This window comes from Struthio camelus, chromosome Z (genome assembly GCF_040807025.1).
Source record: "Struthio camelus isolate bStrCam1 chromosome Z, bStrCam1.hap1, whole genome shotgun sequence".
Lineage (NCBI taxonomy): Eukaryota > Metazoa > Chordata > Aves > Struthioniformes > Struthionidae > Struthio > Struthio camelus.
In genome coordinates this window covers 32534773-32549901 of record NC_090982.1, presented here as the reverse complement: position 1 = coordinate 32549901, position 15129 = coordinate 32534773, and the positions used below count along the sequence as shown (strand labels likewise).

Sequence of the window (15129 nt, the reverse complement as noted above, 5' to 3'; positions counted from 1 at the left end):
CGTAATCAATACACTTACATTCAAGAGTAGTTAGCTGCAAAAAAAAGTGAGGGTCACATTTTGGTCACGTTGACTAGTATTTTAGTGGATAAAGGTATTTTTCTACTTCTCCTTTCAAATAATTTGTTGTTTCACAGACATACTACATTCCATTTTCTAACAGCTGTTAGCCATTCTGGATGCAGTTGCATTTTTGTAATTCATGAAAGAAGTATCTATACAAGATTCAGTTAACAGTATCATTTAGGATGACTATTTGATACAGTGTCAAGAAAAAAGACCAAAAAGCCAAGTCATCTGTACACACTGGAATTCAAGTGTTTATTTAAAAAGTAAAACTTTGGGCACATTGCAATTTAAAAAAGGAAAAAATACATAGAAGAATCTATTAGATTAAGCAGTCAAAAGCCAGCAATATTACAAGCTGTTTACATACCAACATTTACATTAATTTAAAACAAGTGGCATATCACCAACATGTAAAACTCAAAAGTAAAAAAATATCAAGTTGACTTTTGAAGGATATAAGTCTACCACATGTATGAACATGGGTTTGGTCTTTCAGTTTAAAACCCCTCTTGCACTGAAATGTTCAGTCTTCAAATTATACAAGTGGATAGCTAGCAGCTGTTGCTATCCCACAGTGGTTCTTCCTGTCTTTTGCCATGTAGATATATCCTTTGTCACCCCACTTCTCACCCCAGCTGAAAATAAAAGTAAAGGGTTTGTTTTCATTTTCAGAAAGAGACTTATATTTACCCTACAGAAAGGGTTGAAACTGAGAACTGCTGCCTTCTGCACTCTTGCTACAAACAAGCTACAGGGGGCTTTCAAACAAACCAAGGTACATTACAGACAGAAGCGGCACCAAAAGTTTACCAAATAGAGGGTGCAGGGTGCAGCCCTCTAGCTGCTCCTCTTCCTAGGTGGAAGCCTCTACATTCAGTCCTGGATTACAGGGGTCTGAAGCTCAGAGACACTGCTCCCTACCGTCTTTTTTAGCAAGAACCTAGTCTGCAAGCAGGATTTGAGGGTAGTGCCCTAGTAGGGCTGAGAATAAGACAAGCTCATGTGATGTGCCTTTGGCCTTAGTTTACTGTTTTCCCTCTGGCTTAGGGGTCTAACTCCATTTTAAAAGTTCAAGGGCTACTCCACTTCACCCAAGTGAGCAACCCTTTCCTTTCCAAAGATCTATCTCCCCCCACAACCTTATTCCCCTTCACCTCCACCACTTTAACAGCTTCTTGGGCTACTGCAGCATGAAGATCCTTGGAATTAACTCAAAATGCAGAAGAACGAGTTTGCTGCTTGGGGCCCAATTATTAGGCAGCCAGCAGCACAAGCTGTGCTTAACTTCTGCCATATAATACTCTGAGAACAGTCTCCAGGTTTTGCACATGTATATCAACAACCATCTTTCCCACCCCCACAAAACTACAAGAAGAGACAAGTAACTCCCTCCTTCCCTCCCTCTCCCTGCAAGGGTACTGGACACAGAGGAAGACCTCACCTGTTCTTAACAATCCAGTATTTCTTGCCATCTACATCTTCCCCCTCAAAGCCATAACCTACAACCAGAACACCATGGTCCAGGTCTTCACTGCTACAGTCTGGTTCATAGTAGATACCTGAGGAGGAATAAGTTTGTAAAGATAAGAAACAACCCCAGCATACGGGCAAACTCACTTTCAGGAAACCCTTCTCCCTCATCTGAATATGTACATTTCAGAAATCAGGCCTTGTACAGCTTCTTGAATTAATCATAGAGAGGTTCCAAGTGAACTGTGCCACAGCAGAAACTGAGGGACAAGGACACATGTATGCAAGAAGTTCCAAAAGTGGAGAATCTAGACCTGAATTAAAAGAAACCGTGGCTCTGTTGTGAGGTTACAAGGTCATAGCTCCTGCCTTCCCTCAATTAAATTCAAGGGTAATCAATCCTGTGTTAAGCAAGTAGCAAAGATTTCTTTGCATGCAAGCTGCTAACAAATCCTCACCTGACTGATAAAACTGGAACGAAGAGTGGCCTGCATCAATAGCAACAGATACTGGACCCACGGAAGCTACTGCTTTCATGAGAGCTCTTTCATGTCCCTGAGGGATGTCCACAAAGCCAGTGTCGTTAGCAGCGTTATACTCTGCCTTGTAGCGACAGTCTTCGTCATCCTAAAGGGAAAAAGCCCTAGTTACTATATATAGTTCTCCACTTAAGACACATACAGGTGAGCACAGAAACTACATCTGCAACTTTATTGCCTTTAAAAAGGATCCCGTTGTTTCAATAATGCTTTTAAAGGAGAAGAGCAGAACAAAAGCAAGCAGCTATTTTCCAGTTTCCCCAAGGTACAGAAAAAAGGAGAAAAAAGGACCGGGGCCGTGGCGGGGGAACCCTTCCATAAGGGGAGCTTTGCTGGGATGCAAAAGGGCTTCACATCCTGCAACCCTGCCCTCTTTGGTGGGCAGGACAAATTTCTTTTCAGAGAGGAAAGAAGCCTAGAATGCATTAATGGGCAATGGAGGAGAGCCAACCATTCATTAGTTACAAACGAGTCCAGAAACTGCTCAGCAAGCAAGCACTTAAAATCCAGTTTTACACACTGTCCAAGAGTTCCAAAAACTACTCTGAATAATCTGGAAATTGGTCATTTATTACATAGACTTACATACAGCCTTCTTATTTTAGGATTCTTCTTCACATTATCATCTTTTTTAGAACGAAATCTAAACTGTTAGTACCACAGCCAATTACCGCAAGAGGGAGGCTTAATTTGCAAGTCAGGCCATGCTGAAGTCAAGATAAACGAGAGCATGCACATCCCTGCCTTACTTGTGTGATAAAAGAGCGGGAGCTGCCTTTCCCCTTATATACTTAGGAACAATTAAAGGAACACAGGGCACAGTAAGCAACTCAGTTTGCTGATTATAATCAGCAAACTAACCACCGCAATCAGCTTTGCTATCTGAAGGAACTAAGTTTAGTATCTTTAGTGAGCAGGAAGCCCACACCTTGGGCTCTCAAGTCAGATCACTATTCTTGATCTTTCTTTTTCTAATGCCAATTTAACTTCTGGTAGATCGTTAGAACTGTTTCAGAAGTCTGCCCATCATCTGCATTTCCACACAGTTAGCTGAGAAACAGAACATAAGACATTGACTGCAATCATCTGCCACAGTCTTGCCAGCTACAGAAATTAGCTGGTCTGTGGGTAGCACTCCATAATAGCTTAGTGATGAGAAGCAGAATTACGTCCCTAAGACTAAATAGCAGTTCTGACAAGTGCTGGGTCTTGGCTTAGGGCGTCAATGAAGATAAGACCTGAGGTCTGATAGGAGGACAGCAACAAGGAGGAGGAATAAAAATATTTGCTCTAGTTTTTCCAGCTGGTCTGGTAAGGTTTTGACCTCAAAGACCAGTGGCAGTACGTAGTTCTTACTGAACCTGGGGCTAAGAGTCATCCTAGTTTTCTTGGGGAAGAGATGCAAGAGGAAGAACACATGTACTGATGACTACTTCAGTAGACAACTTCCTTTCCAGGTAGGAGTTTCCTGACACATATACATACTTTGTGTGGACAAACATGTAACACTTGCAATACGAGTTCAGCTATTACATTTACCTTTGCGGTATATGGGTAGGATTCCTCTGAATCAATTCCCCCGTTGTCTTGCACATACTGGAAAGCCTGGTCCATGAGACCACCATTGCAGCCTTGATTCCCTTCAGGACGGGAACAGTCCACCAGATTCTGTTCACTCAATGAAACAAGTTTGCCAGTTTTTCTGAAGTGCTGCCCTTCCAGAGCTCCTGTTGTGCTGAAAGCCCAGCAAGAGCCACACTGACCCTGAAGCAAAAAGTGAAGTCACAAGTTACCACTCCAGGCAAATCAAGTACATAAACAATACCCACCACCATCCAAATATGAAAAAGGAACAAGCCAAGTCCAGCTTCATTTGTATACACTAGGAACATGAACTAAAGCTACTGAAGTCTATCCAGTTTCTAGACATTTATGTGAGAACAAATCCCATGAATTCTAAAGTAGTACAGAAATTTTATTGAAGTTGCAATTAATTTAGTAAGCTTGCACCAGTCTTCATTAAGCAAGTCCTCAGTGTTTTTGCTCTATGGAAATGGAGGCAGCATTCAGAGAACTGAATAACTATACAGTTATTCTATAACTAGTTAGAAGCCCACCATCATAGAATACCTGGTCTTTAACTGGAGTTACATATCCTTTCTCTCTCCAGTCTACAGATCTTGGTGCTTCCAGGAAGCTGGGCTCAAGGAACTGGGATCCTCTGTACTTCCGTCCTGACTTCTTGTGGAGATAGCCATTCATCAGCTGTCTGAACTCCTCAGTTGTCTTAGGAGGATTCAAAACATGTAATCACCGTCTAAGCAAACACTGCTCTTTAGAGCTATGGTTTACACCTGCCTTTATACATACCATGTCACCAAACTGATTCATTCCCAACTTGTAACTGTGTTTTCCTAAGGAGTGATCCAAATTGTGGAGTTCAATCATTTTCAGATTCTTCTCCCACACCACTCTCCTCCAGTTTTCCTCTCTCTGAAGGGCCAGAAAACAACATACTTCAAGGAGAAAGTTCAAGCAGAGTTTTGTGTTAGTTACAGTATGCTTTCTTACAGCTAGTAGACTCAAGCAAAGAGAAGTTACTCAAACAAAAACCTGAACATTATGCAAGAGAGGGTAATTTTGCCATCCTCAGAAGATAAAACAAACACAGCACAAACGATTAGCTACACGAACAAAGGAAAGGGATCTGGGAAGAGGGACTATCTTCCACAAATGCAGATCAGAGCCAGCATTAAAACAAAGCAGTCACGCATGACTCAGCTCTCTGGGCCCAGCTGCGTGCCTTGGTGTTTGCTAAGCTAAGCACACCCGTCCGGGGTGGGGGGGCTCTCACCTCATGATAGTCCTTACTATGCCACGACTTCCACAGCTGCCAGTGGCCGTCCAGATCGGGGTCTCTTCTCGGGGCGGCGGCGGACAGCCCCAGGCACAGGGAGAGCATGCCCAGACAGACGTTCATGCTGGCAAATCTGCAAGGCGTTAGGCAACAGCGGTCAGACAAAACACGGCGTACCAGCCACGCTCTGCTTCAAGGCATCGAGCAGGGGAAGATGCCCGGCTCCGGACAACACTGCTCGCCCACACCGAGTCGCTGCCCACCCAGCCTCCTCCACCAGCTGCGGGGCAGAGGAGTGAAACGCAGCGGCAGAAGCCGCAGGCTGAGGGGAGGGCCGCCCCGCCGCCGCCGCCCGCTGCGAGGCCCAGGCCCGTCCCCCCCCGCCGCCAGCCACCCGCGCACCCCCGGCGCCACGGTGCGGGCTGAGGCCCCGCCGCCTCCCCGGAGACCCCTCAGAGCGGCCCGGGCCGCGGGAGCCTCCCCGCACCGCCGGCGGAGCTAAACAAGGCCGCGGCAGGCTGCCGGGAATGGCGGCGGCCGCCGGGCCGGGCCGGGCCTGCCCCGCTCACCTGCCCCGACCCCGCGCTGTCCCGCTGCCCGTCCCGGCCGCGGCGGCCCCGCCGTCCCTCTTATACCGCCGCGGCCGCGGCCGCGCCCGCCCCGCCGCGCCGCTCCGCGCCCATTGGCGGCGGAGCCCGGCCGGGCCGGGCGTCCCATGCGGGGCGGGCGGAGGGCGGGAGCCGCCGGCTTTGCCGGCCTCGGGGGCTGGGCAGGGCCGGGGGTCACCGCGGGGGGGGCGAGCGGCCGCCTGGACCCCCCCCCTCGCCCCCCCAGCGCGGGGTCGGTGCGGTTTGGGGCGAGGGGAGGCGGCGCGGCCCGGGGCGCCCGGCGCGGCCAGGGCTGGCGTTGGCCTAAGCGTCCCTGAAGGCCGGCTGTGGCGGGGTGGTGGTGCGCGGCCGAGCTCTCCGGCCTCGAGCGTGACTAGGAGTTTTTGAAGCTTTTAATTGGCAGACAGTAAGGAAAAAGGAGAGGAGGAGAAAGAAAGAAACAAACAAGCAAACAAAAAGAAAGCAGAAGAAAAAAGAAATTTCTGCGCTCGCGCCCGCAGAAATGCAGACCCGTTGCCGTTAGTCGCCCTTGATCGGAGCGGGTCAAGGAGGGCAGCTCACGCGCTGGGGTCGTTGTCTCGCGGCCTCGGCAGCTGAGCAGCCCGCGTGGAGGCAAACCAAGGGGGCGCGAGCCTGCTTGCGCCGTGCTTCGCCTGCCCTGGGTGGTGGCAGAGATCACCGGTGCCCGTGTGGGTCCGGGAGAGGTGCTGCGGGTCGCAGCCCTGAGGCAGGTGTTGGTGAATGCCCCGCAGAGCGCGGCGTCTCCCCTAACGCTGGCACCGGGCAGCGGTGGGGACGCGTCCCTCTCGCCAGCAGCTTCCCCAGGGCGCTTACGGGGACGCCAGCACTAGTGCAAGAAACCTGCCCAGGAAACTACTTATTTTTCCCAAATGTTACATGTGAAAACTGTTCTTTTGCTGCCTGGGGACCTGGCCCTAACAGGGGTCAGGTATTTATTTCACTGTGGTGTGGCTAGTGTATGTGCAGTGTCCAGTAATGTCTACTGCAAAGCTGTAGATGTTTGTGACGCTGAAAGTTACTGCACAAGTGAAATTGTTGGAGGTGTACTCACGGAGGGAGCAGTGCACATCTAACCAGGAGTGAACCGACGTTCATTTTAAGCAGGAAACTTGCCTCTGGCAATAGATGAGCAGCAAGAGGTATGCAACTCTTGTAAAGCTGACATTTCTGACCGCTTTCGCTTGCAAACTTGAAAATACATGTTTATGTAAAAAAAAAGGGTTTATAGACTGTTGCACAACAGCAATAAGGTAGAAATCATATGATGTGTGCTTCTCCCTTTTTCTTGATGTCTTAAGAGAAGACATAAAGTGCGTCACTAAAGCAAACATGTTTCCTTGTGCCGATTATCGCAGGAGCAGTCTTTGGCCCAGAGAAGCCCCATGGAACCAAATGCATGTGGAGGTGTAATGTAATGCTTGTCTTTTCTCCTGAAAGTGCTGATGTAAGTCTCGTGTCACTGAACTAACATACTGACTGCACAAAAAATGTAAGTGTAAACACACCTAACAATGGTCTTCCTTGATTAGTCAGTAAACGTAAGCTGGTCCTCTAAAACTGCCAAGAAAACAAGATGTTTTAAGGCTAAGCTGCTTACTTCGGTATAAGCTTGCAAATGGACTGTCAGAACTGGTGTATCAGGGTGGTTGATACATATGCAGGCATGTCACTTGGAGCAGGAAACTGGGAGATCTTTGTAAAACAAAAATTGAAAGGGCTCTTTCCAAATTGGAGCGCACCAAATGCACACTGAATGCCTCATCATTTTTAATATTTATTTGCTGGGAAAATCTATGCTAATCAAATTTTCAGGGTTTGTTGTGGCTGAAGTTCGTGAAAGTTCATAGTTTGCTTCAAGTTGTTACAATTTGTTACAGGTAGTGGTTAGCCATACAACCTTCACAGAAATATTTTTTTAAAGGAAGAAAAAAAAAGGAAAAGTGCCGTATTCACTGCAACAATTGACATTACACATTTACACAAGATCTAATAATTAGTAGTGTATACGGATTGAAATATTAAGCTAGATATCTGTGTGCTTTCTACTTAACAGAACAATTTTCTTTTGTATTTGTCAAGCAACAGTTTCAGACCAGCCTTTTCCAAGGAAAATGTCCTATTTTCTTCTTTCCATAGGAAAATGAAACTGCATGCACTGAATAAGCATGTGTATCTGTATCTTTCCAGCAAGCTTTTCACTGCTTAACCAATTCACGTGTAAATAATTCATGAGATTGAGATGAAATTTGTATAGTGCAACTAACTTATAGTTAGAGATTGGAATAATTTTTCAGTTGTGTGGCATTTGAAAAGCTTTTCCCTCACAGATTTTTGCTGATATTTTCTGTGCAATGGGACATTTCAGTCCCATTTATGTTAGCTATATTTCTACAACTGTATCTGACACAACTCAGCATCCAAAGGCTACAGTTAAGTTCTCAAATGAACTTTTGGTGAAGAAGCTTTTTTTTTTAAAGGCAAGATATTTAGCTGGCGTGACAGAGAGGCAAGTTCGAAATTACAGAAAGTATTGCACCATAAATCACATGTTTCTTCTCTGTAATGCATGCTGGGATGCTTTTCCAGATGCTTTTCCAGATGGTATGAGGTCTTGCCTATATGGGGAAGTTACCATATCATCAGCTAGCATGTGATACCACAGTATACTAACTGAACCACACTACCTCTCCTTGTGGAGACTCGTAGTGCATGCACGCACACCACATACCGACATGCATGCACACCCATACCCGCACGCAAATCCCACATATCATTTTCACTTTGAAGTTAAGTTCACAGTACAAGTTTATTTAGCTGCCCTACATAAGCAAATTTTAACTGACATTTTGTTGCGATTCTGGGAGAATACTTTCACCTTCAGCGCATTAACTTTCAGCTTGCATGGAGTCATAAGTGTGTGTGGACATATCAATTCTCCAGGTATTTTGGTAGGTCCTCCAGCTCCTTTCTCCTAGTGCTTTTCCCCTTTTCTCAAGAGTGAATCTCCTTAACTGCACGATTTCCGTGCCTCCTCTTGCCTTCCCTTGCTTTCACTATTATTGCAGAGCTGAATTCTGTCTCTCTGCCTTCAGTACTCCCCGAGTCATCGTGCCTTTCCTGTTTATTCAGCCCAGCTGCACAATTACTCATCATGGTGTTTAACTAGACTAGTCCTAAGGTCCCAAATCTCTATGCCCCTTGATGAGAAGCAAAGGTAGAGGAAACGTTGCAGCCCAGGTGCAGAAACATAACCATGTGCAAGGAGAATTGGCATGGCAGGGGCTAAGATCAGAACCTGTCATCACAAGAGGGCCATTTAGAAACTTGTGATAGGAAACTGGCCTAGGACCACCTGCAACTCCTGTGCAAACAGCTGCTGTCTGAGATTTGTATGACGTTGTCATCAGCACCAGGATTGCCAGCAACACTGCAGAGACTGTTGATAACATAAATCAAGGCAAACATGCTGTATTATACAGCTAATATATAGTTTTATTCCCAGTGCTGCTACTAGACTTCCCTCTGTCCCAGTGCTGTTTCTACTGCTCCTGTCTGTACACCATAACACGCCAGATTGAGAGCCTAGTGTGGCGGTGTTCTGCTGAAATGAACAGAGGATCAGCAGCAGCAGCAGTTAGAGGTATTGAATGGACAGACTGCCAAAAATCATTTTCCATCCAAACTCTGCTACTTCATGACCCTACTTGATGACACCCATCACCCAGCAGTCTTTGCTGTACCAAAAGCATCTTTGCGGGAACCAGTAACGGCATGGGGGTCTTGTGTGCAAAGCACTCCTTCTAGGTTAGTAGAGAGATTGGTTGAAAGCAAGAGCTCCCTCAGTCCCTCATCTTCAAACCTCTACTCATGCCATGCCATTCCATTCCAGAGGAGACCTAGATTGCCAAGTTAATCACAGTAGTAACAGTCCTTTCTGCAGTAAGCAAAAGATTAAAACTTTGAAGGAAGAAGACCTCTATCCTTTATTTCAAATCTTTCCTGTTTAGAAGGTAACTTCCCGAATTACTTGTTAAAAATGGCTATTGGGGAATGCTATATTTGCAAAACTCCAGCTATTTTGCCCCTGTCCTAAGATACAACAACATATTTTTACTAAAGGATCATTCTTCCCTTGCAACAGCTAAAAGATAGCCTGCCTATCAACAACAACCTTGTAGCTACTAGTTTCGAGATGGCTGAGGCTACATATTTCTCAATAGATACAAGGGCTTACGTAGCGATGTGTTGCCTCTGTAGCCAGAGGGTTCAACTCAACATCGATCTTCAGGGAAGCATCTTACTGACATGAAGTTCAGGTGCCACAGTTCTTCCCTGCCACAGTTCTTCCTAGGTGTGCAGCACAATTCTCTCCCTCTGCAACCGCTCTGGTTGTTTGAATCCAGAATTTCTGAAACTTGTTTCATGCTTTAAGTCCGTCTTCTTCATCTTTTTTGTGATACAACTGTCAGAGGAAAGGGCCAACCTGTATCTGCAAGAAAAAGACCCAGAAGTCCAAAAGACAAAACTCCGGGGGCTGTTGACTTCCAAAGCCACAGCAAGTCTGCGAGTGTGTCAAAAACATCTGTGCAATGCAAAAAGAGTAAGCTAGGTCACGTACTATGGTAAGAGTGTGCGTGCAAGCAGTTCCCCCAGGCCAGCTGTCTCAAGGTAACTTGTGTGCCATGATCCTTACTGAAGCAAAAATCAATGGTTGCTTGAATGCCATTTTCCCATGTAACAGCAAAGAAAGGCCACTTTATTTAGGCAAACATTGAATTTCTATTAATATGAAGACTAAATTCAGAATCTATGAAACACATGAATTGATCTGGCTTGCTTAAAAAGTGGTGACCGTGAACATGCTTTTTTTTTTTTTTTTTGGGCTAGGTTAAATTAATCTGACTGAAATCTGGTTTACTACACTCTGACTTAAAAATGGACTTGTACGGCAGGCGGGTAGTAGTCAAGGTCTATCTTAAAGTGTCATCTACCCACAAGCACAAGTCACTTCATTTCACTGCAAGCTTTTGATCAGCTGTTATTTGATGCTACCAAAAAAACACATAAATTAATTCCCAGTCACAACTATACCTCTGGTCAACCTAAAGCTTATCCAGTTTAAAAGAGCAGAGGTATATGTTAGAAGCACTGAGCAGATTTTAGAAGCCAGGGACTGGTTATTCAACATCATGTTTATGTGTAGGAAAATGGAACTTAGAAGAACCCAGTCAACTTTCTTTTTAGCAAAATAATCATATTTTTCTTATATTTTACAGTAAAGATTCTTCTTACAGAAAGCAAGTACAGAAAATTTCTACCACCGAAGTGATTTTCAGAATGTTAGGAGGATGTGTGGAGAAAGTTATAGAGAGAGAGATGCCTATATGCCATCTTAAAAGAAGGAATGCTGCTAACTTTAATGTATATTTTTAATGTGAGTTTCAGAAAAAGCTTTTAAAAACTGCATATTTTTTTTACCTCTTTGGTAAAAAGAGGTTCTCACATCACTCTTCTTCCTGTGGCTGCATAAAAAGTAACCACGCTTCCTCCCTCACATGGACATTCCTCACCAAAGATCTGAAGTCACTTGGGAGTTTATGATGTCCCTTTGGCTTTTACAGCGTTTATAAATACTGACTTAAGAAATCAGATTCAAATTGTGATTCAGCTGGAACACTCATAATGACAGTAGTTGCATCTTTATTAGGTTAGAAAGTGAAGCAGCATCTGCTTCAAGGGTAGATAGTTCTATGACTTTTTTGAAGACATTAGAAATGGCTGGGGAGCAGTGACACTACCCTTCTGAAACACCTTTTTGTTTTCAGCAGTCTTGTGATCTCCCAAGGACCATCATTTCCTCCTCAAGTGCAAGATAAGAAACTGCATTCCAGCCTCTCTGCTGGCCTGTCACAAGGCAAAGGCAACTCAATTTACATCTCAATATCTTACCTGGTCACAGGAACTGGGGAATGATGCAAGGGATTGCTTGCCTTACAAGCAAGACAGGGGAGCCTAATATGGTTGCTTTTGCTGCATTAGGGTTTCCCAAAAGTAGTAGTATTTTCCTGCAAGGTCTCTGTTGTTCTGCTGAAGTTATTTTTGTCTGTGTGGAAAAAAATGAGTTGTTTTGATTTCCTTTTTCTTTTACCTTAACTTGTATTTTTTTAGAGATGCTAAATATTGAGTCACACTTGAAATCAGCCTTGAAGCTTTGACCATGGTGTAACTCACGTACTTGACATTTCAAACATCACATAGATTGAGGCCTCAGTCTTTTCTCAGTGTCTCCTCTCGATTTCTGGCTGACAGTCATTTCTGAGCTTTGGGAGGTTTATGATATTGAAAGCTAACACTAGGGAAATAGTAGGAGGATATGAGGAAGTATCATATTAAATAGCTGGTGTAAAAGTATAAAATGTATATAGAATAATTTCTACATTGTATTGACGTGTTTCTCATGTTTCTGTAAATTTTAAAATTTAAAGGACTTTGCTGCTTTTTTCTTCATACTAGAAAGAATATTTCCTTTCAAATTTTACACGTAAGTAGTTACTATCTCTTGATTTACAATTCTTATTGTAACAAGTAGGAAGATAGCTGCAAGTCCTGTCTGCATTGTAAAGTTGATCTGACTAGGACCAGTTTCTAACTTCCCATCTCTACTCTAGGGATCTCAGTGAAAAGGCATTTTAACTGAGTTCCAAGAAGGCATTGAGGAGTATTTCATATACTATTTAATATTTGAAATCTCATTTGGATTTAAACGATCTACCATTTCTGTTTTAAAAATGAAGCAGTAATAAAGATCATAAAAGCAGAAATCTTTAAGTGCTTTGACATAATGTTTGTACCACTGCAAGCCCTTGTAAACAGCTGCAGAGCACGAAAGAAAATCTGTTTGTCTGTCTTCTGTTGTTCTTGGAGCAGTGGTGTCTAAAGGGCAAGTTGACATGCTGAAAAGCATTTCCCGTGATAAGGTTAAAGACAGAGTGATGTGAGGAATTATTTTTAAACTTAAAAGTTACAGGCTGGGCATCATTAACAGATCATGTGAGGGAAGGTTAAACAAAAGCTACTCACAGATGAAAAGAGAGCAACTGAAACAGCCAAATAGTGTTTTAAAATTTGTTTTCGTGAAAAGCAGGTATGAGGGAAAAAATGAGTGCGTGTACTGAGTGGGTAAGAGCAGTACTGACTCATAACTACTGTTATTCTTATTTTACAAATGGGAAAACAGAGGCGAAGAGAACCAGCGTCTGAAATATAACTCTTGCTGTAGCCAGTGAGATCAAATGAACGACCATTGGATAGTTCAGTCTAGTCTCTTCAATACAGAAGTTTTCCGTGGCAAATAATTATGCATTCTCTTTTTCCCCACTTGTGCAGATGCAAATAAATGCAAGGGGGAGCTAATGTGGGGGATGCAAAAAGAAGTAATGTAAATCACAGCAGTGTGCATTGCCTTGCCAGTCTCTGAGTTCTTCCTGGAGAATATTCAGCCCACTGAACACTGGGATGCTAGTAATTGCCGTCAGATTTACATAGTCATTTCAAATATTTTTATCACTTACATCTGGTACTGTAGCAGGTCTTTTCTAGGACTGTGCTGATCACCAAGGACCTGCCTGATTGAAATCTCCTCCTCACTATCAGTAGAGCAGAATTTCTTTTGACCTTTTCCTCTTTGATCATCCTAACCCCTTTGAGAATCCCAAATACACTCCCATAGCTTCAAGGACAGCATGGGATAAGGAATGACCTTCTGTACTTGCTGCTCATGGGGCGCTGAGGGTGTGTTTGCACAATGGGACACTTGTCTGGATGTGAAATGAAGCTGAAAGTGTTTTACAATGGTTTAGTTATTGTTTGATATACTTGATGATTGCATTGCTATTGAGAAGGACCTCGACAGGCTGGAGAAATGGGCAGAGAGGACTATCATGAAGTTCAAGAACAGGAAGTGTAAAGTCCTGCCCCTGGGGAGGAATAACGCCATGCACCAGGACAGGCTGGGGGCCAACTGACTGGAGAGCAGCTTTGGAGAGAGGGACCTGGGGATCCTGGTGCCCAAGTTGGACACGAGCCAGCAAAGTGCCCTTATGACAAAAAAGACCAGCGGTAACCTGGGCTGTGTGAGGAAGACCACTGCCAGCAGGTCGAGGGAGGTGATCTTTCCCTCTAATCAGCCTTGCTGAAGCCACACTTGGAGTGCTGGGTGCAGTTCTGGGCTTTCCAGCATAAGAAATACATGGACATAATGGAGAGAGTGCAGTGAAGGGCCATACAGATGATTAAGAGACTGGAGCATCTCATATGAGGAGAAGCTGAGAGAACTGGAGAAGAGAAAGCTCGGGGGGATCTTATCAAGGTGTATAAATACCTAATGGGAGGGTGTGAAGAAGACATGCTCAGACTCTTCTCAGCGGTGCCCAAAGACAGCATGAGAGGTAGCAGGCACAGACTGAAACACATAAGGTTCCAGCTGAATATAAGAGAACACTTCTACTGTGAGGGCGATTGAACACGGGCACAGGGTGCACAGAGAGGCTGTTGAGTCTTCATCCTTGAAGATACTCAAAAGCCATCTGGACAGGGTCCAGGGCGACGTGTTGAAGGTTGGACAAAATGATTTCCAGGCGTCTCTTCCAAATCCAGTGATTCTGTGAAACAAGTGTAGTTAGTGGTCGGCATTGAACAAGAGATACTTTAGGTAACAGTTTCACATCACAGTGGTGTCCTTATCCCCAGCCCTAATCCCAGTCGCCAGAGTCTTCCTCTGCTCTTGCACTGGACAATCTTTTGGCCTGGAGTCGTGCAGTGCTAGCACAGGGGCTGCAGCGGGATGATCGGTGTGATGCCAATGCCAGCATACAGCTGTATGGGAACATGGCCTTGCTGTTTAGCATTCAGGCCTGCCTAAATCCAAGTTTCACTATTCACATTTCAGTGTCTTTTGTTAACATTCCTCCCTCCCCATCGGTATCTCTAGTCAGAGACGTGGGTATCAGACAAGTAAGCTATTTTACACAATGGATTGCAACAAACTTGTTACTTAAAATACCTACGATTTAATGCAAACATCTGACCTTTGCCTATTACTGGAAAAGAGGGCTTGACCTGACACCCCATGCCTAGGCTGTCTTCTGCTCCCCTGCCCCATGATAACAGTCCCAAACACCTCCTATTAGCATGAAAGGCAGACAGCTGAGCACACAGTGCAATCTGAACACAGTGCCAGCTGGTTCTTCTTCTTCCAGTTAACTTTTATTGAGAATTTTGTGTTCAACTAAACAAAAATAACTGTTCAAAAAGCATGTTGTGTTTAAGAGAGAACAACTTGGATTTCTTCGGCTTTCTTAAGGCAGTTAAGGCTGGAGCAGCCATGCTGGGGGGGGGCACAGGAGTCAGGGGCTGATGCATCCCTCCTCCACGCCATGGCCATTAGTCTGCCTGGGTAAAGAGAAGCTTCTCCAGCTACCATCTCTGCTCCTAGAGGCTTTCTCTGCTGCAGGTTTCAACGCATCTACACGCAGCCCTGTCCTGACATTCAGGTTCAGAACTAGAT

General features: G+C 44.7%; 1 protein-coding gene and 1 long non-coding RNA gene across 2 annotated transcripts; both read right to left on the bottom strand.

Moving 5' to 3' along the window:
* Window positions 1-293: 293 nt before the first annotated feature.
* LOC104143021 (procathepsin L) lies at window positions 294-5597 on the bottom strand. The gene is made up of 8 exons (XM_068928229.1): window positions 5505-5597; window positions 4933-5068; window positions 4449-4571; window positions 4209-4364; window positions 3618-3842; window positions 1998-2166; window positions 1511-1628; window positions 294-704 (listed from the first exon to the last, which is right to left on the bottom strand). Exons 2-8 carry the CDS (start codon window positions 5056-5058, stop codon window positions 605-607), a joined length of 1017 nt encoding a protein of 338 aa, XP_068784330.1. The 5' UTR covers window positions 5059-5068; window positions 5505-5597; the 3' UTR covers window positions 294-604.
* Window positions 5598-8354: 2757 nt separating this feature from the next.
* LOC138064469 (uncharacterized) lies at window positions 8355-14658 on the bottom strand. Its single transcript, XR_011137728.1, has 3 exons — window positions 13945-14658; window positions 11514-11667; window positions 8355-10053 (listed from the first exon to the last, which is right to left on the bottom strand). It is a non-coding gene; the product is annotated as an uncharacterized lncRNA (long non-coding RNA).
* Window positions 14659-15129: the final 471 nt, after the last annotated feature.